Raw genomic sequence first — 23,125 nt, 5'->3', positions numbered from 1 at the left:
CACTTAGTTCAATTGCTGCAACTTGAGTTCAAAGCACAGAAGTAGTTTCTGCTCAATTAACTCAGCTTCAGAGACAGGAGAGCAAGAGGCCAGGTTCTTGTCCTTTCCCTGTAGATTCAGGCAGAAGGACACTGCTGCAGCCTTTCTCAGCTTGCATATTTCTCCTGATAACATTTGCCATCTTGACTGGCATTTCTTGGTCAGACATTTCCCAGTTTCCATCAGTGAAAAGTTGGAGGATATGTCAATAACAACTCTAAGATTCTGTTGCATGGAGACACGACAATTCAAGAAGTATCAAACTCATGTAATAGCCTAGTTTAGATATACTGTTTATAACACATTCAACCACAATATCAATTTGTGATTTTTACAGAACACTTTACAGCAAGAACGTCCTGTTTCCAAGCCAAACTCTTGTGATGGCCAGGCCGATTCTGAGACAGAGATGCCTTTTCGAACAAAGAATGAAGAAACAGACCAACCAGGTAAAATAGAATAAGAACAGGAGTTGTCAAAAATAGGATGCTAGGGCAAGAGTGGCTTTGAACTTTGTGAATTATAGGACTGCTTTTAGATAGCAGTTGTATGCTGGGTAGATCAGATCACACAGCTTATGTTAAATCACTTGGTATACTCGAGAGTAGGTATGTGTGATCCAGAAAAAAATGATTCTAAACTCTCTTCGAAAGTAGGGGTCACTGGCACTTCATTTCTAAAGTCATTTCCAAATTTTGAAGGCAAAAAGTTTGAAACTTTCCGAAACTTCTGAATATTTGTAATTAATTTGTTAATGGCGGATGCTTAAATTATGGTCTCCTTCCAAGCTTTTCCTTATGCTGAATTCTACCTGAATGTGGCTTAAGATGTTTGCCCATTTCCAGTATATCATTCAGATGGAAAAGTAGATATTTCTGACATTAGTCTGTGGCCAATGGTTGGAACTTTATGGATATCTTGATTGTATCCTTTTCTAAAGCAGTTGGATATTTTTATCTGATGGGGAACATCCACATTACATTCATAATTAAAGAAGTGGATTTGAGCATGACTGTGCATGTATTTATTTAGTTGCACATTTGACCTGGCATTTTGTGAGCAACATATGCATGCATTACCCCAGTTACCCTCAAACCTGCATATGTCTACTGACCAAACCAGAAGTTTGTATTCCTTTCTTCACAGCAGTGAAAGTACCCCCCCCCCCCCAATCTCTGATATTGCTGCTGAAGCCCTGACCCACAGTAATTCATTCTTGAAAAAGAGTAGGTGGAGGAAATCACAGACAGATGTGGTTATGTCCCCATAGCCCAGTGTGAAATGATGTCCTCAAACTTTTCAATATCTAAAAGACCTGGTAGGGCTTTGGCAGGAGAGGTGGTCATTTTGCTTCTGGATGCAGGAACACAGCCAGATGCTTCTATGGTTTCCCCAATAACTTTCCTCCATGCACAGATGGCCACGGAGAGGGGCTTCAGAAGCAATAGGATAGATCCCGAGAATGGTCAATGGCTTAGCATAGATTCTGCATATGGAACTCCTACACTGTGCTGAATTGTGCAAGACTACAGCCTTAGTAACTTTGTTCAGTTAGACAGCACTGCCATTCAGCACCAGCATTGCCTACTACAATCAGTGTATATAACTGTGTATGAAGTTCTGTACTACAAATTCTGTTATAGGATGCATCCACACTCTAGAATTGATGCAACTTGACACCACTTTAATAGACATGGCTCGATGCTATGGAATCATGGGAGCTGTACTTTTACTACCTTTCTTGGCAAAAGGGTGCTTGTGCCTCACCAAACTACAAATCCTAGGATTCCACAGCATTGAGCTATGGCAATTGAAATGGTGTCATACTACATTAATACTGCACTCATTGCATCTTGATGAATTTACCCAGAATAAGTCATAGTTGGCAAGTGCTATCTATTTCTACTGTCAGCAATTTCCCAGAATCTCAGGCAGAGGTTTTTCCTATCTTGAAAGGTTCCAGAGATTTAACTTTAGGCCTTTGGCATCTGAAACGTGTGTTGTATATTGAGCTGCAGACACACTAGTAGTTGTGCCGTGTGACTGATCCAGTCAGAAACTACGAACTTTTTTCATTTCTCTACTTTAAAAACCTGTTTGCCTTATAGACTTAAAACCTCTCTCCCACACACTTTTTGAGCACTTTAACGAAATGGGTTTCTTTCATATAAGGAGAAAGGGGTATGTTTCCTCTATAAATAGAAAAGTCACTTTGGTATACCAGTTCTACAGGCTTAGCTGGAAAGCAGGGCTGGTGTTGCTAAATTGACAGTTGCAAGTGTGAGAACATTTTGGGAACACAAGGTAGCCAGTATTTTAGTTTGTATATTTACCTAAAGAGATTTACCTAAAGCAGAAGCATCTTTCAACTGATGAAGGTTGTCCTTCAACATTGATGGCTTTGACTTTTGATTATTTATGGATTTGAAAGGAATCTCTAGGTCCTCCAGTCTGACTCTTAAATCAATTTCCTTCCTTCATTCTGGACCTAGAGAATTCTAGAGAGATAGTCTATAAGGAACTCTAGAGACCCTTCCACACAGCTGTATAAAATTCCACATGATCTGATTTGAACTGGGTTATATGACAGATAACCCAGTTCAAATCAGATATTGTGGATTATCTTCCTTGATATTCTGAGTTACATGGCTGTGTGGAAGGGCCCTAGGTCCTCCAATGCAATTCTGTGGCTAGCTTTATTTATTTTTATTTATTTATTTACATCATTTCTACCCTGCCCTTCTCACCCGTAGGGACTCAGGTCTTCCAGCAAACATTGTTCATTGAGTTGTGCTAGAAGACCTTGACATTTCTAGGGAGTTGTTCTCTCAGGAAAAAAATAGCAATGTATTTATTTGCAGTTTTTCCACTTTCACAGAAGTCCTTTGCCCTTAACTCCAGCAAATGTGGAGGGCTGACTGTACTCTCTGGGTGTGTTTGTGGGTGGAGAGACATTAAGATTTTATGTGGCTATTTCCTTGTAATATTGACACAAAGCTCAGAAAATTGCTTTGTGTTTCCTGGTATACTTTGGTCCACTCGTCACTTTCTTGCTCCCAGATGACTCCACAGGGAGACTGGAAGACCTCTAATATAGGCCAGGTCCTATAATAGTTCTTCATGTCATTTCCCACTGATGTCAGCCTTAAAACAAACATATCATTGGGGTTTTTTGGTAGTAATTGTTGGGAGAGGGGTCTTTTCATTCCTCTAGAGCTGAGAAATTGTTACTTGTCCAAGTTCGTCCAGTAGGCTTCTATATCCTATTCTAATTCTTTTATCTATGCTGTAACTGAATTTGCAACAACTTTTTCCCCACACTGGTTTCTATTACAGTAGAGTCTCACTTATCCAAGCTTCACTTATCCAAGGTTCTGTATTATCCAAGGCAGTCTGCCTCTTAGTAGTCATTGTTTTTGTAGTAAATGTTGCAATGTTTTGGTGCTAAATTCATAAATACAGTAATTACTATAGAACATTACTGTGTATTGAACAGTAAAACATGATGTTTTGGTGCTTAATTTGTAAAATCATAATGTAATTTTATGTTTAATAGGCTTTTCCTTAATCTCTCCTTATTATCCAAGATTTTTGCTTATCCAGTGTTCTGCTGGCCCGTTTATCTTGGATAAGTGAGACTCTACTGTATATGCAGCACTTAGCGCCACATCAGATTCGATATCTACATGGAATGTATATGTTTTTTTCCAACAATGGGATTTACTCAGAGAAATGCAGCAGAAACCACACTTAAACCCATGTTTCCTTTGCAATGACCAGTCACATGGGAAATACAAGATGCAAAAGTGAGGACAGGTGCATGTAATGTCAAACAGACACTTTTTGTCACTTAGAGGACAACTTTTTCAAACAGCAGCTAGAAGTACTGTTTAATTGGCAATTATAAATATTCTCTTCAAGTTTACTTGTGATTTCTATCTTGGTCAGAGAGTAGAAAAATTACTACAATTTGAAAAACCTTTTTACCATGAGTGTCAATAATAACAGATTAACACTATCACTCTCACCTAAAGCATGGGGGACAAAGCATACCTTGTAGAAGTTTCTCTCACACACCAAGTTATCATCCACAGACCAGAAGTTAGATAGGTAGTACTACAACTCCCAGAACCCTCTAGTGATCTTGTTGGCTAGGAGATTCTGAGACTTGTTGTCCAACAAAGTGACTTCCTCAAAAACTCTGAAATAGGCTGGTTTTAGTCAAGCAAGTTGGCCCTCAGTAACAATTGAGAATAAAGAAAAGTAGAACCATCTTGGGTCAGTCCAAAGAGCTGATCTATCATTCTATTTGTTGTTGTTGTTGTTGTTGTTGTTGTTGTTGTTGTGTGCCTTCATGTTATTTCCCACTTATGTCAGCCCTAATGCGAACTTATCACAGGGTTTTCTTGGAAGAATTGATGGGGGAGGTGTGTCTTTGCATTCCTCTAAAGCTGAAAAAGTGTGACTTGTCCAAGATCATCCAATAGGTTTCCATAGCCAAGTGGAGATTCAAACACTGGTTTCCCAGTATCCTAGTCCAACATCCAAATCATGACACTGGCTCTCCTTTTGTTTATACAGTAATCAGTTTAGATGTGTATGAAAAGTTCCCCAGTAGAATTTGATAGGAACTTCACCCTCTATCCAGCAAACAATATACGGAAACATGGGTTGTGTTAAGTTTGAAACATTCTGCTTGAACCCGCTTGAGGCCTAGGTCTTACATATATCAGAACCAAACATACTGGGAAATGTAGTGCTAGCCAACTTAAGTGATTCTTATATGGCTAGCATTCCATATCCCAGTATATTTGGTTCTAATTTATGCACACTGTGCAAGCTTTTTAATTCTCATTCACTACTGTTGTGATGCAGACTGATGTTTACCTACATCTAATCTACTACCTGCCTTTGTTTTCTTTAGCGGATGGAGATTCTGAGTCAGTGAAGGAAGAATCAGAGTCTGATATGTCGGATAGTGAGGTTTGTTTCCTTTACTGTTACATATATATTTCATGTATAATTTTTTTAAAGATAAATCAACAGTGATTCATTCATTCCAGGGCATATAACAGTGAGTAGAAACCAGTAAGATATATGATATAGTCTTATTTGCCTATGATATTTGACAGCCATTGTTTAAGCAGTGAATTTCAAAAAGAATAATAATGATAAACAAAATATACATTTTTTCTTAATTTATTTATTAAAACACTTCTGTCCTTCCCTGTATTCAAAGATCTCAAGGCAGTTTACAATTGAATCAGTCTAAAACAATGAATAATAATACTGTTCAAAGTTATATATATATATATATATATATATATATATATATATATATAAAAGAAAACCTTTACCATACCTACACACACACACACACACAGATATATAATCAATTCCGAGTTAAAACCAGACCAAAAAAACAGGTAAAATGATTGCAAGTAATGCCGTCATTGCTCTAGAGAGCAGTGATTACAACTGGCTCTACACTGTAGAATAAATGCAGTCTGAGACCACTTTACCTGGCATGACTCAATGCTATTTGTAGTTTGGTACGGCACCAACACCCTTTGAAAAAGAAGGCTAAAGACCTTGTAAAACTACATTGTCCTATAGGAGTTAAAGTGGTGTCAAACTGCATTAGTTCTACAATGTAGATGTACCCTACAACTCTGGAAAGCAAGAATTAATTGTCACTATCCATGCCAAATCAGAACATTTGGATGGTGTGCAACATTTGGTTTGGGTTAGCCTGAAAACACATCTTCTTTTTGTTTGCAAAATTCAGAAAGAAGAAAACATTTTTTTCTGGCCAGATCTCATTTGGCCAGTGTAGAACATGAGTAGTATTTTTACTGAAGCTGGTTTGGGCGCAAACATTACTGTTATTGTGTGCCTTCAAGTCAATTTATGGCATCCTCAAAGTGAGCCAACTAAAGGTTTTTCTCAGTAAGCTTTGTACAGAGGTAGTTTGCCTGAGGCTGAGAGAGTGTAGCTTGCCCAAGGTCACCCAATGAGTTTCTATGACAAAGCAAAGAGTCGAAACAAGTCTCCAGAGTCCTAGTCCAACACTCAGATCACTGCACCTTGCTGGTTACAGGGCAATTATGTTGCATGTTTTCAGAAACCTGCCTGAACCAACTAACCTTTCATTTGCACAGATGGTTAGTACTTGTGAAGATGAAAACCTCCAGGGAGTTTCCATAAAAGAAAAATCCTGCTGCTTAACTGAGGACATCCAGACTTCACAAAGAAAGCGGAAAAGGGAACACAAATCCTGGACAAAAGGTACAAGCACATGGCTCAGAATGTCAGATTTGTGATGGTGGTTTTGTGCCCTCAGATCCTTTTTGACTTATGGCAACCCTTAGATGGCCCTGTCATGGGGTTTCCTTGGCAACTTTTGTTCAGAAGGAATTTGTCATTGTGTCTGAAGCTGAGAGAGTGTGACCTGCCCTAAGGTCACCCAGGAGGTTTATACAACTGAGACAGGATTTGAACCCTACACTCCAGAATGTTCAAGCCACTATACCACACTGCCCAATGTTCAAGCCACTATACCACACTGCCTTTGACACATGAGTCTTCAATCTATTCCCTGCCTTTCAGCATTTGATACATGAGGCAACATTTGATCTGTTCTAAACTAGAGCTGGGTTCAGTTCCACATCTCTCCAAGATTGTGTTTAATACCAAAAGCTGATATTCAACACTGGTGTAAAACAATCCTTGGTGGTAGTAAACAGATACATTAGCTGGGCTATATCAGAGGAAAGCATCTTCTGAGAACAGTAACTTCTATGCAGGACAAGTACAGCACAACGTGCACTTTGATTTGTTACAGCAGATAGCTGGCTTATTCGCAGGTTTTACTGCATTTTAGGAATTTTTACAATTTTATACTCTTACCATTTTATTAGTGGGGTTTTATATGCACTGTTGTTTATACTTATGTCACTGTATACTTATGTATTGTTGTTTATATGCGGCACTTGGGGTGCTTCTGTGAGCCGCCCCAAGTCCCTTTGGGGAGATTGTGGCGGGATATATAGATTTATTATTAGATTGATTAACCCCCTTGTCCACAGATTTGAAGTGCATAATTTAACTTACCCACATTCCCAAAACTAATCACCCCAGAAGTATTTGTGGACCTTACTAGATCCTCTGGTGCAATTCCTTGGTATGCTTCCTGCCCAAGTGTAGTTAAACCGCTCCGAGCCAAATTGGGAGTAGCAGTATACAAGTCCAATAAATAAATAAATAAATAAATAAGTAAAATATAGGGCTGACAGTCTCAGATATTGGGGGGCAGGGGAGATGTCTTGGAATGTATTCTCATAGATGTGGGTGACATATTGCATTGCAAAGCCCTGGATAATGCACCCATTGGGTTGGAATACATTCATTTCCCTAGAATGCAAGGTCATTTGTAAATGATGTTCTTCTGCAATGGGCCGAACAGAACAAAGGTAACTATATAGGTGTGAACTATCCTTCATCCTAATAATGAGAACAATATCAGAAAGCTGCTAAGTGGAAAGTTTACTCTCTGCTCCTGCTATATCAGTGTTTCCAACCTTTGGGCCTTCAGGTGTTTTGGACTCCAGCTCTCACAGTTCTTAACAGCTGGTAATTTCTGGGAGTTGAAGTCCAAAACACCTGGAAGCCCAAAGGTTGGAAACTACTGTGCTATATCCTAGTACTGCCAGGTTTGATCATAAACTGCCTAGCAAGGTTGTCAAAATAAATCATCTTATGCCACTGAACAGCTGTTCATGTTTAGTCATGATGCTAATATGGATTCTAGAACCCTGGTACCGGGGTTCACATCCTTTGCTTGTGTGAATTTAGACCTTATTCTTCCAGAGACCTGATTAGTGAAAATTACTTTCCAGATATTTCTCACCCTTTGATACTTTCTTTTAGCTCTTGTAGGACTTTACTAACCTTCTTGCCTGCCTGCCAAACTTTGACAGATTGACAAAGGAGTTGGTTCATTTAAAAAAGAAACAATGAGTGGGATTAGGTCTATTTTCCCTTGCACGATTCAGACATACCCACTCCTGCTAACTCAATTCCACTGCGCAAATGTTTGTCCAGAGCGATATTGCTTGGACACGATAAGGCACGTACCTGCACCTTAGGTCTGGTTGGACCTTCCGCAAAAGGTTAGCCAGAGCCAAATACTTGAAAAGGCGAGAAACTTCACAACCCTTAAGGTGAGTAGGTGTAGTAGATACACAACTCCTTGTTTGCTTAGCCTTGCCTAAAAATGTTGACTGACAGAACAGACTAAATACTCTGGGCCAGCACTATTGATTTGCAGAGGGAAATATTTTCACATAAGCAGTATTTTTTAAGTCAGGCCCCATAGAGGTGGCAAGCCAATCCCCTAACAATGGAATGTGTTGTACAGGTATTTCCTACAGGTGTGACTAAGAAGGAAATTGATAAGGTTGGGCATTAAAGCCACCTTTGCTTGTTAGCAGTTTAAACACTGCTTTGTATTTGTGCAGTCAAATGTATATATGAGAGAGGCCATGTTGACCAGCTCTTTATGCGTCTGATGGAAAATATTGCTACTAAATCCTAATGGGGATGGCGTCTTTAACAAGCTTCTGTTCTTGTCAATAGAGCTTGGAAAAGGTACTGTGTGGATTCCTGATAAGAGCATATGAATAGCCATCCTGAATCAGACTACAGCCATCCCTCCAAATTTGTAGTTTTGACTTTTACAGATTTGATGATTCATGGATTTGATGAAAAAATGTTTTCTCTAGACACTCCAGTGTAACTCTGTGATCAATCTTCTCGAGTCATGCGAAGGGACCAAGAGGACACCTCTCTAGGACTTTCTAGGTCTTTCAATGTGATTCTGTGGCTTGTGTCCAGCAAAAGTTGACCATAGAGACATGCTGGAAGACCTAAAAACATTCCTACAGATGTTATCACTAGTAAATATATATATATATAACAATTTCTTTATTCAGTTTTCACTTTCACAGGGGTCCTGTGCCCCTAACCCCAGTAAATGTAGATTGTGGTCTACCTAAATCCAGAATTCTATTTATACTACAGCCAATCAATAGATACCCAACCTACTAATAGTCACCACAACATTGTGGCAATGAATTCCATTGACTATGACTCTGTCCCGAATCTTCCACTCCACTGCTTTAGTGCATGAATCCAGGTTTGAGCATTATGACTGGAGAAAAGTTTCTTCCTTCCTACTTTTTCCACATCATGTATGATTTTAGATATTTCAGTCGTGTCTCCACTTACTCAAATGTTGTTACACATCAACTACTAGCAATATCAGAATGTGATCAATACGGGACAAGTTATTAAGGAGGAAGAATGTGCAAGTTAGGGGAGGCTGCAACAGTTTGCTTTTGACTGAGCCTACTGGGAAGGGCAAGATCCACCCTGCTTCCCTACTGATTTAACTGAATGCAAACTACTTTTGTTCTTGGAACTCAGTCTGCAGCAACTGAAGTTATCTGAGGACAAAGGGAGAAAGCGGGAAGAGCAGAGAGAACTATTTCAGGGGTCAAGAGAGGAGTGTGGAAATAAAGAAAATTATATGTTGTAGTTTGGGGTTAATAGACAGAAAATGCAAAAGCTGGAAGGCATCCAGGTTGAATTACATATGAAAGAAACATAGTCTCTGTGGACAAACAATGTTCTATATTGGGTTGTTGTATGTCTTTCGGGCTGTGTGGCCATGTTCCAGAAGTATTCTCTCCTGACGTTTTGCCCACATCTATGGCAGGCATCCTCAGAGGTTGTGAGGTATGGATAAACTAAGTAAGGAAATATATATATAAAGAATATATACGGTATATCTGTGGAGAGTCCAGGGTGTTGCAAGAGTCCTTTGTCACTGGGAAGCCAGCATTAATGTTTCAGTTAATCACCCTAATTAGCATTGGAAAGGTTTTGTCTCTTGCCTGGGGGCATCCTTTGTTCAGTCATTAGCTGTCCTCTGCCCTCAGAGTGTTGGTTCCCATCTACTGTTTTGATTTTAGAATTTTTTAATACTGGTAGCCAGATTTTGTTCATTTTCATGGTTTCTTCCTTTCTGTTGAAGTTGTCCACATGCTTGTGGATTTCAATGGCTTCTCTGTGTAGTCTGACATGATAGTTGTTGGAATTGTCCAGCATTTCTGTGTTCTCAAATAATATACTGTGTCCAGGCTGGTTCATCAAGTGCTCTGCTATGGCTGATTTCTCTGGTTGAATTAGTCTGCAGTGCCTTTCATGTTCTTTGACTCTTGTTTGGGTGCTGCGTTTGGTAGTCCCTATGTAGACTTGTCCACAGCTGCATGTATCCAGTAGACTCCTGCAGAGGAGAGAGGATCCCTCTTGTCCTTCACTGACTGTAGCATTTGTTCGATTTCTTTGTGGGTCTGTAGATAGTTTGTAGGTTTGTGCTTCTTCATCAGTTTGCCTATGCGGTCAGTGGTTCCCTTGATGTTCTATATTTTCTCTGTGAGAAACCTCATTGCATTCTATTGTACTTTTCATTTTAATCTGTCACAAAGACATTGGCTGGGACCCCACATCACACTAATAGTTAAGAGTATTGTTTCCTGATCTAACTTAACAGCCAGCAAGTTGCAACCACTGCAGCAATGGAGATTTATTTGTTGGAGACTGGGGTGCAGCAGGATGATGTTTGCAGCCTACTCCCCTCCTCAGTCTGCAGTGCAACAATCAGAAGAAAGACCTCTGTCACAACTTTTCATTCCACTGCAGATCACTGGTGGAAAGAAGTCTCAAACATCATCCTGCTGCACCCCACTTGCCAGCAGACTAGACCTCGATCAGCTGGTATTTGTGGGGTGGGTGAGGTCATGGCAATCATGGCAATTGTGGGGTGGGTGAGATCATGCTATGAAATATTATGCATACATCTAAAATATGCATTCTTGACTATTCAATAGAATGCCAGAGATTCCCAGATTGGAATGCCATGCCGCTGTGATCCCAGTATACACTGTCTTCTGGCTAATGTCTATGTTTATTTTTCTCTTCACAGCCCGCAAAAAGTCACTAGGAAAGAAACGAAATGGCAAAGCAACTCAAGTCCCTGCTGATGAACACAAAGCCACAAAGGAAATGCCAAACCACAGCCCTGCTTTTGAACACAATGATAACAAAGAAACATAGCTTGTGCCTGCCTTCTCAGTCCTCCTACACCAGAAGCTGTTGTCTGATGTTTCTGGCTTAATCATAAATAGCTCCAGATTTTCTTCGCTCTTATTAACACAGATAAACAACCTTCTGCATCTTGTAAGCCTGTTCATCAAATTGTCATGCAGCATGGTTTCAAATCCTGGCTCATGAGTGGATTCATGAGGACTGGTAACTCACAGATGTTCTGAAGCCCTCTAGGACATTTTTTACTTCTTTCAAAATATGGGCAATGAGACTGAAATGGTTCACTAGCTTCATTCACTCTACCACATCCTCATTCTTCTTGCTTAGTGACAGGTCCTGCCAATTCAGTAGCTGTTTAATAGCAATTTGATGGAGGATTTTATTATGGACATACAAATTGATACAAAGGGCTTGTGGCACAAAGCTTCATCATGATCTACGTAGAAAATAATGCTTTCAATGGCTTCCAGCCATTAGGGATAGTAGTGATGTTGAGTTCAAAGCACTGGTCACTGAGTTGGAACGTTTTGTGCTCAGATTCCCCCATGGACTTCCCAAAGATTTCTAGTTGACTACTGTAGCAACAAAATGCCAAGCTAGATATACGTTTGCTCTGACCCAGCAAGGTGCTTTCTATGCTCATTTTATCATTTCATAAAATGACCAAGCAGACCAATTGCAAAAAGAAGGTTTCGGGTTCAATCCTTGTCACTGGTCAACAATATCCACCAAGGTGGACGAAGAGACCTGGACTTGGGGATAAACTGTTATCCAGAATTCCATATTTGTATCCATATGGCATATGGTGGCTGAGGGAGGGTGTTAATTCTATATAGTGAAGACAGAGGGGGATGAAATGCATACAGAAAAGACTGCCAATATAACTATCATAATTAACATTCAAATTCTGACAACTGCATGTATCCAATGAAGTGAACTAGAGACTAATGATGCAGTCCTAACTCAAAGATGTGACTGGGGTGAGAGGATTATATACAAATATCAGAGATCTGCCAACAGAACAATCTGCAGGAAAAAAACTGCTCTGTTGGCAAAGAACTTTATGCAGAAGAGATAAAAAGAGGCAAAGAAGGGATGGGCAAGAAAAGAGCTGAAATCCCAACTATCTTAAGTCCAGAGATAAAACTGTAAGAACATCAAAAAAAATTAAACCAGACAGCAGGTAGTCCTATGTCATTTCTAAAATCCTGCGGTTGGGAAGTGTTTGGATTTAGCGCAAAAACACCTGGATTATAGTACATTTAGGTAGCCTTTGGCCATTTTGCCAGTTAGCATTAAGATCTAATATGGTAATGCCCGTTGACAACAATTCTTTTGTTGTGGAAGTAATTGTGGGAAGGCTGTTTGAACACTATATACCATGTAAGAATTAGTAACTGGGTAGAAATCAGTTTAACCCAAATCCACCTGAGGTGACTTACCCAAGGTCACACATGAGGTCAATAAAGAAAAAGACACTGGGAGTTTAAAAGAATACTCTGGGATTTGATATGCTAAATGCTGTGATGCAAAGAATGTACAAGTACAGCCACATACTTAATTTAATATGTAATAAAACACGTTGTCTGTGTATCTGTCAGAGCAATAGATCCAGAAGCATCATAATCAGAGCTCTGAAACTTAACATGCGGAGTAAGGGCATCCTAGGGTGACAACTAGTGGTAAATGGTTTTTCAAAAAAATGTATTTGGATCCTGCTGTTTCACAGTAAGCCACCAGGTAGCAGAATTTTCTAATCAACATATAGGTTTACAGTTGATACATATTTCTTTTGCATTATATTTAAACTTCTCTGCTTGGGAGCTCTAATGTTTCATCAAACTAATTCCAGGATTTCCTTGGATGCAGCCACTGCAGTAAAAAAGGCATCAAAGTGCTATTTTGTGTACGGTGAAAGACAATATGGTTTGAAGCTATGGGGAACAATCCAATATACAGTGTTATAGAGCTACTTTAGGTAACCCCCTCCCCTCAAAAAGGAATTTAAGAGCATGGAGTGGGCAAATCCCTCTCTCACACAGGTGTAGAAGGGTAGCATAGCAGGAAGTGGGTCTAGGAATGTTACCAGCCATTGTTTTATTTACTCAGGGTATGCATGACGTTTCCAGCTCTGTCAGCTGTGTAACTTTGCTTGATGTCTTTAATGTTTCAAACTGAGGGCTATTTCAATCCATGTTGTGCAGAATAATTTCACCAGTTGTATATAAATGTTACATTGATTGAATCTCCAAAATTATCAAGTTTTTTTTTTAATGAAGATTTTGGTGTTTGCAGAAGAAGAACAGAATTGTTCTGAATGTGTCTTTCATACAAAAATTAATGCAAAGCCTGTCTAAATTCTGATTTTTCACAATAGTACACTGACAGTTGTCAATTTAAATCTTTGGATTGGGAAACCACATCTTGTGCGTGAATTTATGCAAACACACATTTGAACATCCATAATCCAAGACTTACATGAATTAGTCTTTTTACTGCTTTGGATCGTTTTTAGAGAGATAGAAAAAAAATAGTAATAATAATACACATGCAATCCTCAGAAGTGTCTCTCGCTATCAAGTATTTAATGCTATGACGTAAAACAAATCCAGGGAAACTATGTCTTGCAAGTCACTTCCTGCATATACAGTAACATTTCACAACATTTCCAAATCACAAATGAACTATCCAAAGCGCTCTCTCTCTCTCTCTCTCTCTCTCTCTCTCTCTCTCTCTCTCTCTCTCTCTCTATATATATATATATATATATATATATATATATGGAGTTACACTTTAAAAAATGTACCTGTTCCAACTTACTTATGAATTCAACTTAATAACAACTACAGAACCTATCTTGTTCATAACTTGGAGATTGCCTGTACTAATTTCTGATGTAGAATATGAAGCAAGCTTGTTTCTTGCCACTTCAAAGAGAAAGATGTCAATAACATATTTAATTGCTGAAAAAGATTAGACTAAGCATTAGAAAGAACTCCCAGAAATAAAAATATGCTTTACTGCCTCAGAAGATGGACAGGTCCTCTTCGGTGGAGACTTTTAAACAAATTCTGCATGGCTCATCTATCATAGATGCTATAGTTGTGTGTGGATTTTCTGCACTGACTGGGGCCTAGATGAGATCACAGGAGAGGAAAGTCTCATGAGCTCCATATTGTAGTTTCTTACCCCTCCATATCAACTCCTGTCCTCTCCTCTTTAAAAAATTAAAATTTCCCCTACAATTTACAAGTGTTTTTTTTCTTTTCTTTCTTTTTGCCTGAACATAGATCAATACAGTTGAAACCCAGCTGCAAAAGCAGCTATTTACACCTTCCACCTACTCCCCAGCAACTCCAAACCCTGGAAGGGGGAAGGAACCCCCTTCCAATGATAAACATCAATGGTTTTATGATCTGGGCATCATATCTTATGTATGTCTTATAACAGTGAGTTTAATGCTTAATCGGTAAGGAGAGAGGGCAGAGGAAAAACATGATGAACAGCCAGCCCTCGATATCCATGGGTTCTGCATCCAGTTTCAGCCAACCACTTATCTAAAATATTTAGGGGATTTTTTTTTTTTTTTAAAAACTGGATTTTGCCACGTTATGCTGGTATCTATGCTGGTATACATATATCCTACTGTAGCTTCCCTCCATTTCACATTGATCCTTGAACTGTCTCCAGCACTCATTTGACTTGTTCACCATTTCATATAAGAAACACCACTTTACTATGCCAGTTTATGTAATGGGATTTAAATATCCATGGATTTTGATCCTGGAACCAAGCTCCAATGGATACCAAGGGCACACCCTACAAGAAAATAAATATTTCTGATAAACACTAGTGAACTTGTTTACTTGTTGAACCACTAGCAATTACATTTGGCATCTACAAGTGAGCACTTTATGCCCTGCTACTCTCCAACCAGGTCTCCGGCATGATCAACACTTACATCTAAAGTTGTCCTTCAGGCTGGGGAGGGTTAGGCTCAGCTTCGTGGTGAATAACCACAGGGAAGAAAAAAAATCCCCTAATTTGAGCCTTCCTTCCTTACAGCACAAAAGGGCAAAAATGTTTGGGTCACAGGTTTTCCTTATGGTTCATTTCTTACTGTATGAACCAAAGGTTAAAATTTCTTCTCCCTTCACTTCCACATAAAGAATCTGGCTTGGATGTCAGTTGTCCATTGATTACAGAATAGTGTTGGCCCCATGTCAGTGGGACTATGAATCCATTCTGATTTAGGACAGTGGTTAAATGAGCTGTCCAAGGTGCTGAACTTGTTAAGGAATAGGATTCCGCATCTTACAGATCTCCTGGTATGTATTTGTTCCCTCACTGACATGACATGGGATGTGACCACCTTAGACAGCAAACTTTGTCATATAATGACAGTAATTTGTTAGTTGTATTTTTACTGCCTCATAAAACAAAAGATCTCACATAACACAACATACTCTGCAACACGGTATGGCTGAGTAAAGGATGCCATTTTCTGTTCAGCCTGAGATAGTGAAATGTCTAGGGCCAACCTTGGCCAAAGAGCTACTTTGAGGGGTTTTGAAGAGGTTGGGAAAGGATGAATGGCTGCCATATGGCTTTCTACGGCATTCTGCACCTGAGGATGCAACAGGCTCCCCCACCACCACCACCACCACCACCACCACAACCACCACTCCTAATAGAAGGGCCTTCAAATCATTGCTAACTGATGGTGGCCCTGATGGAGGTTTTCTTGCCAAGATTTGTTCTGAAGTGGTTTGCCATTGCCTTCCTCTAAGGCTGAAAGAGTGTTACCTGCCTAAGATCACCCATTGGGTTTCGACTAATAGGTGATTCAAACTCTAGTCTCGAGAGTGATACTCCAAGCTCAAAGACTACACCATGTGTTTCCTGCAAGGCTTTCTCTAATGCCTCCTCACTACCCATCAGGATCCCATTTACTAATTGGAGATCATTTGGCCCGACACTAAAAAAAATCATATCTCATACTGTCTGTTAACATATCTAAGGTACAAATCATCCTGGCCCATTCCATATTAAGTGTATGTACTAATAATAGTGATGCCATTGGCAGAAAATATTGGTAGAGAAGCCAAAATACTTTTCCTTCTTCTGGTCTACAGCTGCCACCTACTGGAAGTCATCTGCAACAGTTACGTTTTTTTCTGTATCATTAGACAGACAGATCTGGCACACACTTTGATCTCCCTAAGAAAAAGCCCCCAGAGGCTACATTAGGCAGATAAGGTTGTGAAGCTCAGTATGGCCTGGTTTCTCCACATTCACAGCACTCAGAAGAAGGTGGCAAACAAAGACCATGGGTGGATGTGTTGCTTGACTTGACTGAGATGTGCTTTCCTTAGTTTTCCCTAATTTTACTTTTTTTAAAAATGAGAAAGAAAAGTATTTAAGAGGTTTCAACAGATTGCAATAGTAATCAGATTAAAAACATTAAAACTGGGCCAGGCTGTGATGCAGCTGGCTAGTAACCAGCTGCAATAAATCACTACTGACCGAGAGGTCATGAGTTTGAAGCCCGGGTCGGGTTAAGCCCCCGACCATTAAATAGCCCACTTGCTGTTGACCTATGCAGCCCTGAAAGACAGTTGCATCTGTCAATTAGGGATATTTAGGTGCGCTTTATGCAGGAGGCTTATTTAACTAATTTACAACATCATAAAACTGCCAGCAAAACACGAGGAAAGGAATGAGGAAGTACAGCCACTAGTGGACAGTGAAGCAACAGCTCCCCCTGTGGCCGGAATCGTGAAGCTGGAAAAAAAAACGTTAAATGCCTCTGTGTCTGTCTATATATGTTGTTTGTCTGTTGGCATTGAATGTTTACTATATATGTGTTCACTGTAATCCGCCCTGAGTTCCCTTCGGGGTGAGAAGGGCAGAATATAAATACTGTAAATAAATAATAAATAAATAAATAAAACTGGGATGTGTTTAAAGCAGAATGTTTTCTTCTTGTTGCTTGTTACTGCATGCCTTCAAACTGTATCCAACATATGTCAATCTTAAGCCAAACCTACTTGATCAAATTTGTTCAGAGAATGGTTGTCTTTGAGAAAGCGTGACTTGTCCAAGGACACCCAGCAGGTTTCCATGGCTGAATGAGGATGCAGACTCTTGTCTCCAGCTGTTGGTATTACACTAGTGCTGAAAGAGTAAGCATCTCATCTGAAATCCTATGGCTGCCTCCTGCAGAATGCTGAGGCTTGTGCTTTAGGGGAGGGGCCTTTAAAAGGTTTAGCCCGAGAGGTTCTGGGTCTCACTAAACTACAAGTCCCAGAATTCTACAGGAGGCAGCCACAAGATTTCAGATGGGATGCACACTCTTTACCTACTCTTTTAGCTGTAAGGCACCCAATTAAAGAAGTCACGGCTCTGTCTCTGCAAGAACTAAGCTGGGCTGTTGTAGATATGGTGTCTTGGAGATCTCCCACTTGTCAGCTTGCCACAACAAAATGAATTACAACAAGGAAAAAGGTACAGTGCTAATCTTAGGAAATAAAAAATGAAATGCACAGATATAGAATGGGTGATGCCTGGATTGAAAAATACCTTTTCCTGGTTCTGCTCTTGGAAAACCTTTTTACTACATGGGCTGTAGTGCGAATTCTGTCATTTCTTGGGAGGGTGGAGGGAAACAGTCTTGTCATTATGACTTGGCAACATTCACTTCAGCTCACTGCAGTGTGCTCTATTGTGGCTGGATGTCCTTTAAAAGGGTCTGGAAAATCCTGTTAATAAAAAATAGGAATATTCAAGAGGTGGTTTGCCAATTCCTTCCTCTGAAATACAGCCTACAGCAGTCTTCATGCCATACTCCCAACCATATTTATTTTCTATGACAATAAAGAAATACCACACAACACTGTGTAACATCCATTTCCCATTCAAGCCAGTTTGAATGTCATTTGAATCAGATATATTCAAATTATAGATGTATTCTGATGCAATGCCAGCAATGAGGCAGCAACCTTCTCCTTAAATTCAGACGCATTGATAGATTAGGAGGTCCAGAAATGGATGGGGCACAAAACTGGATCCTTCAACATTAGAAAAGGTCTCATTTAGAATACATTGAGGCCACCACTGTTGCCTCACTACACTTGCTGCCTGAGGTAATCACTCAATTCCTCCTAAGAGTAGGGTCAGCCATGGTGACTGCAGTCCTGTTTTCAGCCCATGTGATTACTATCTTATTCCCTTTCCATAGGTTCCCAGCTGGTATCTGGGTTTTTGTACTAAAAACACTAAAGTTGACATTTTTATCAGAGAGCATAAAATATCACCAGGAAAAAGAAGCCCAAAAAAACATTTCTAAGGATTTCTGAAACATTTTAAATATATATATATCTTTAAAGAAAAAATGCCCTCAAAAGATCCTAAGAATCCCTGAGGAGAGAAGTAGAATGTTTGTTCAACAAAGTAGCCAACATTGTTTCTAATTAATCTTCATCAGAATTTTTTTCCAAAAGTAGGTCATGCAGTTATAAAATGGTATAGCTTATAAGAAGCCCCTTGCAACAAGCACAATCTTGCCTTCTCCTGGATTACAGTCAGGCAACCTGTGCTCTTGCATTTCCACCTGTTGTCCATTGACAGGGAATGGGCAAATCCAAACCTCCTGCTCCCTCTGCTTAGGGTTCATTATCTTTGAACCAGATTTGGGGTGCATCTAACTTGTACAATTAATGTGGTTTGACACCATTGTAACTGCCTTGGTTCAAGGTTATGAAATCCTGGGATTTTTAGTGCAATTAGGCTCCCACATTCTTTTGAAGAGAAAGAAGTGAAAGCTAAAAACCTTGTAAAACCACAGTTCCTATGGTTCCATAGCATTGAAGATTGTCCTATGGAAAAGGAGTATCCCTGGCTATCCTGCCTACCCCATCTCACATTTCAGCACACAGATTGCATTGCATTTCCGAATTCTAAAGATTTCTTTTCTAAGGCACTTCTTACGTTGCTTTTCTCTTCTTCTCCGCCACCCTCTTGGGCTCCTTTGCGGATGAGTCACATGAACCGTTTCTTTAGCATGTGGTGAAATGTTTTTGATTCATTCATAGAAGGGCTTCATGCCTGTTTGGTTTCAGAGGAAACAATGCCTTTTTGAGCCCAGAGCAGCAGGATTAATATAATCAATCAGCTCAGTCTGTCTTAAATACTTAACGTCATAATAAAACAGCCTTTGACCATTGGCTGAGCTCACCCACTCATTTTGGCATTTTTCCTTTGCTCTTTGAGTGCTGTGAGAGGGTTTTCTTGATCCACTCAGTAGAGACAAGAGGAGGAGATCAGGACAAATACCTTCAGTAAGCCCTTCACCCTTAGAATTCAGAGAAATGTCATCTATTATTCTGACAAGCAGCTGAAAGCCATGCACTACATAGACTAGGGCCACCTGTCTGTGGGCTTTCCCTTCTATAAAAGGAATCCCTAAAGAAGAAGGATTTATTTCTTGGCTTCAGTTCTCTTCCTTAGAAGGAAGAGATGAGGAGGAGAAAGGTTCTTTCTTTTTAATGGGAAGAGTTTGGAGGACCTTCTTGACAAGCATTTGCAAGCCCTGGCTCAGAATACTTTGCTCCTCTTCCTAGAATCATACACTTATAGAAGGAATGAGTCAAAGAACTCTTAACAGCCATCTAATACAAACTTAGTGATTCCATATATTTGCTAGATCCTCCAATGTGACTCTGTGTTAATTACCATAAAATCACCAGGAGAACCCAGGTATATTCTAGAGATATTTCTCCACTTGTGGATAAGTGAGACCACAGGTATGGATCCCATGGTTACATGGGGTCTTCATGTATCTGTTTTAATGTTTGTAAGCATTCATGTAAGCATTTCCCAGTAGGAAAAAGATGGGGTGATGGTCATACCCTGTTTCCCCGAAAATAAGACATCCCCGAAAAATAAGACCTAGTAGAAGTTTTGCTGAATTGCTAAATATAAGACCTCCCCTGAAAGTAAGACCTAGCAAAGTTTTTGTATGGAAGCAGACCAAGCGCCTGTCAAACAGAACACCAGAGCATGCAAGATTGGTACATGTACACATACCATAGAGTGTTGTACATGGAAATAATGGTAGTAAGAAGAAATTCTTGATAGGATTCACAGTTTGTCTGGTTATGCTGGTTTGTGATGACAACTATTGTACATTATATAATAAATGTTCATTTTTTGTTCAACAATAAATGTGAATTCTTCTTCATGGAAAAATAAGACATCCCCTGAAAATAAGACCTAGCATATCTTTGGGAGCAAAAAATAATATAAGACACTGTCTTATTTTTGGGGAAACGCGGTAGTATGTTCTGTTATTAAATAGCTGCTAGAGCAGAATATTCTTTTTAATGCTTACGTGGATTCTCTTTTCCTGTAATATAAATTCATTTATTCAAGTTGAGCCACTATGTGGATGGAATGCTGCACTTGATCAGCTTTGGATTGATCCAGGAAGGCTCTTATTCTATTTTTAAAGCTCATCACAGGCTAAAGCACCAGCTAGAAAACCTCAAGCTGGTTTCAACCATTGACCTAATGAACTCAGAAGATGGGGCCAGCAATTGAAATGTACTGGCCTACAAAGGAAAACGGTGGGAAAGAAAAACAGGGCATCTGGCTCAAACATGGGCAAACTTTAGGCTCTCCAGGTGTTTTGGACTTCAGCTTCCACAATTCCTAACAGTGGGTAGGTTGTTAGGGTAGTATTCTTCATATATAACAAACTCACCAGCCAGCAGAGTCTTGTAGTAAAGGTTCAAACACCAGGAAGGCTACTACCCAGGCTGTGGCTGCAAAAGTATTATATCCCAAACCATCAGTAGTTTAAATACATTGCAGGTGTGACAACCGGAGGGTGTGCCTTAAAGGCACAGTATACCACATCTCCCCTTCATACTACACATCTCACAAAACAAAACAAAAAACATTTTATAGACATGTTAAAAAAACATACATATAAAAATTACAAGAAATGTATTTATTTATTTATTTACAGTATTTATATTTCGCCCTTCTCACCCCGAAGGGGACTCACATTACACATATAAGGCAAACATTCAGTGCCTTTAACATAGAACAAAGACAAGACAAATATAGGCTCCGAGCTGGCCTCAAACTCATGACCTCTTGGTCAGAGTGATTTGTTGCAGCTGGCTGCAGCTGGCTGGCTGCTCACCAGCCTGCGCCACAGCCCGGTTATGATTTTACAAATTAAGCACCAAAACATCAATGCTACCCTATGGGCAGTTTCCGGCATGAAGTGTTACATTCTTCAAAATATCTTTAGTCAGTGAAATGCACCTGTTAACTGTGGCATTTCTTTGCAGAGCTAAATATATTTATGGTGGGAGCCAGTGAACCATTTACAAAAGCAGGAACTTTGATAACGTCACCCATTTAGCCATTTAATGCTAAGGTAGCACTCCCAATGTGAAAGAAAGCCAAAGTCCTGATTAAAGTCCATGATTTGCTATTCTGTGTGGGTTCAATTAAGTTATTAATACTCTAAGGAACTAAACTGGCTGAGAATCAAAGATAACAGGAAGACAAAATGTCAGTTTGTTTGGCGGAGCACTAAATGCGTAAAATGAATACAATATGCAGCCAAATGTAAGAGAAACGGAAGAACCATCAAGGTACAGTGATTTAAATGTCACGGCTGTTATTGCATGCTGTTCTTTTGTTCCTTCTCATGGATTCTGTTTCTACAGAATCTATCCTAACATTTTTTGAGCATCTGGAGGCTTGCCATCTGAGGTTGAGAGAGTGTAGCTTCCTCAAGGCCAACTAGTGGTTTTCCATTGATCAGTGTGGATTTGAACACTGGTCTCTCAAAGTCTTGGTCCCAAATTCAAAGCCATATAATACTACATTAGGTCTCTGCTATTGCATAAAGATTGTCCATACGTACGAACATATGAAGTGTTGCATTGGATCAGCATAAATACAAACAAGCCTCCTCTCTTCAGAACATTCTCTGAACAAAGAGCTCAGTTGGTTGCCTATAGGAATGGCCATCTGTCAGGAGTGCTTTGATTGTGTGTTCCTGCCTGACAGAATGGGGTTGGACTGGATGGCTTTGTGGTCTCTTCTAATTCTATGATTCTAGGAAGTTCACATTCAGGACATTTAGGGCCCTTCCAAACAGGACCTATATGAGAGGATCTGATCCCAAGTTTATCCCAGATTATCTGGTAGTGCGGACTCATATAATCTAGTTAAAAGCAAAAAATCAGATCCTGGGATATAGGGCCTGTCTGGAAGGGATCTTAAAATGACAGTGTCTTTAGGGGAAAGACGTAATTTAATTAATTATGTAGGTAATGAAACAGCACCCTCTGTCCTCCTTAGCAACTGATATAAACAAAACACTACAGTTGAATCCAAATCATTCAACTGCACTGCAATATTCTTGTACCAAAAGAAAAAGAAAAGTCTTCTCCTTATCAAATTTCTCCAAACCATACTTACATTTACACATTACATACCCTTTTAGGGTGAATCTATGAAATAGAGCAATTTAAAGCAGCTGCAGACAGTGAGATCTGGGCCATGGGTAGTGAAACATGAAGCGCGGATACCGAATCCCGAAACATATGGCAAGACAAAGAGGCTAGCCCAATGTTCCCGAATGAAGAAATCTCACCAAACTGAAGAAGCCACTGAGGTCTTTTATTCAATCAGCTGAAAGTGATGCCTGCTCACAGTTATTGACCAAAGTAAGCTAAGATATCATACATTGCAAAACAGATATTTTATACAGTTAATTCCTTTGAAATTCCTGCTCCCACCCTAGCTGGATCCAGCTTCACCATGATTGGCTGAGCTCTGATGACGTCAGGAAGGATTCCCTGCAGAGGCGGGATTGCGACACTCGCCATCT

At 39.7% G+C, this 23,125-nt stretch overlaps 1 protein-coding gene and 1 long non-coding RNA gene across 2 annotated transcripts in view; one reads left to right on the top strand and one right to left on the bottom strand.

Moving 5' to 3' along the window:
• Nucleotides 1–13,453, top strand: part of rbbp8nl (RBBP8 N-terminal like) — a 42,712-nt gene extending 29,259 nt beyond the window's left edge. Inside the window, exons 11-14 of the mRNA XM_008110162.3 lie at nt 377–488; nt 4,964–5,022; nt 6,201–6,327; nt 11,087–13,453. Of these exons, the coding sequence (XP_008108369.2) occupies nt 377–488; nt 4,964–5,022; nt 6,201–6,327; nt 11,087–11,217 (429 nt within the window). The 3' untranslated portion in view covers nt 11,218–13,453. The remainder of the gene's footprint in view (nt 1–376; nt 489–4,963; nt 5,023–6,200; nt 6,328–11,086) is intronic.
• LOC103278787 (uncharacterized) overlaps nt 1–19,705 on the bottom strand; it is a 47,170-nt gene extending 27,465 nt beyond the window's left edge. The window contains exons 1-2 of the long non-coding RNA XR_506330.3: nt 19,198–19,705; nt 17,791–17,969 (exon numbers count right to left, since the gene is read on the bottom strand). This is a non-coding gene — a long non-coding RNA (uncharacterized LOC103278787). The remainder of the gene's footprint in view (nt 1–17,790; nt 17,970–19,197) is intronic.
• Between the last annotated feature and the right edge of the window lie 3,420 nt (nt 19,706–23,125).

This window comes from Anolis carolinensis, chromosome 4 (genome assembly GCF_035594765.1).
Source record: "Anolis carolinensis isolate JA03-04 chromosome 4, rAnoCar3.1.pri, whole genome shotgun sequence".
NCBI lineage: Eukaryota > Metazoa > Chordata > Lepidosauria > Squamata > Dactyloidae > Anolis > Anolis carolinensis.
Note: the sequence above shows the minus strand (reverse complement) of the source record. Positions and strands in the feature narration are given on the sequence as shown.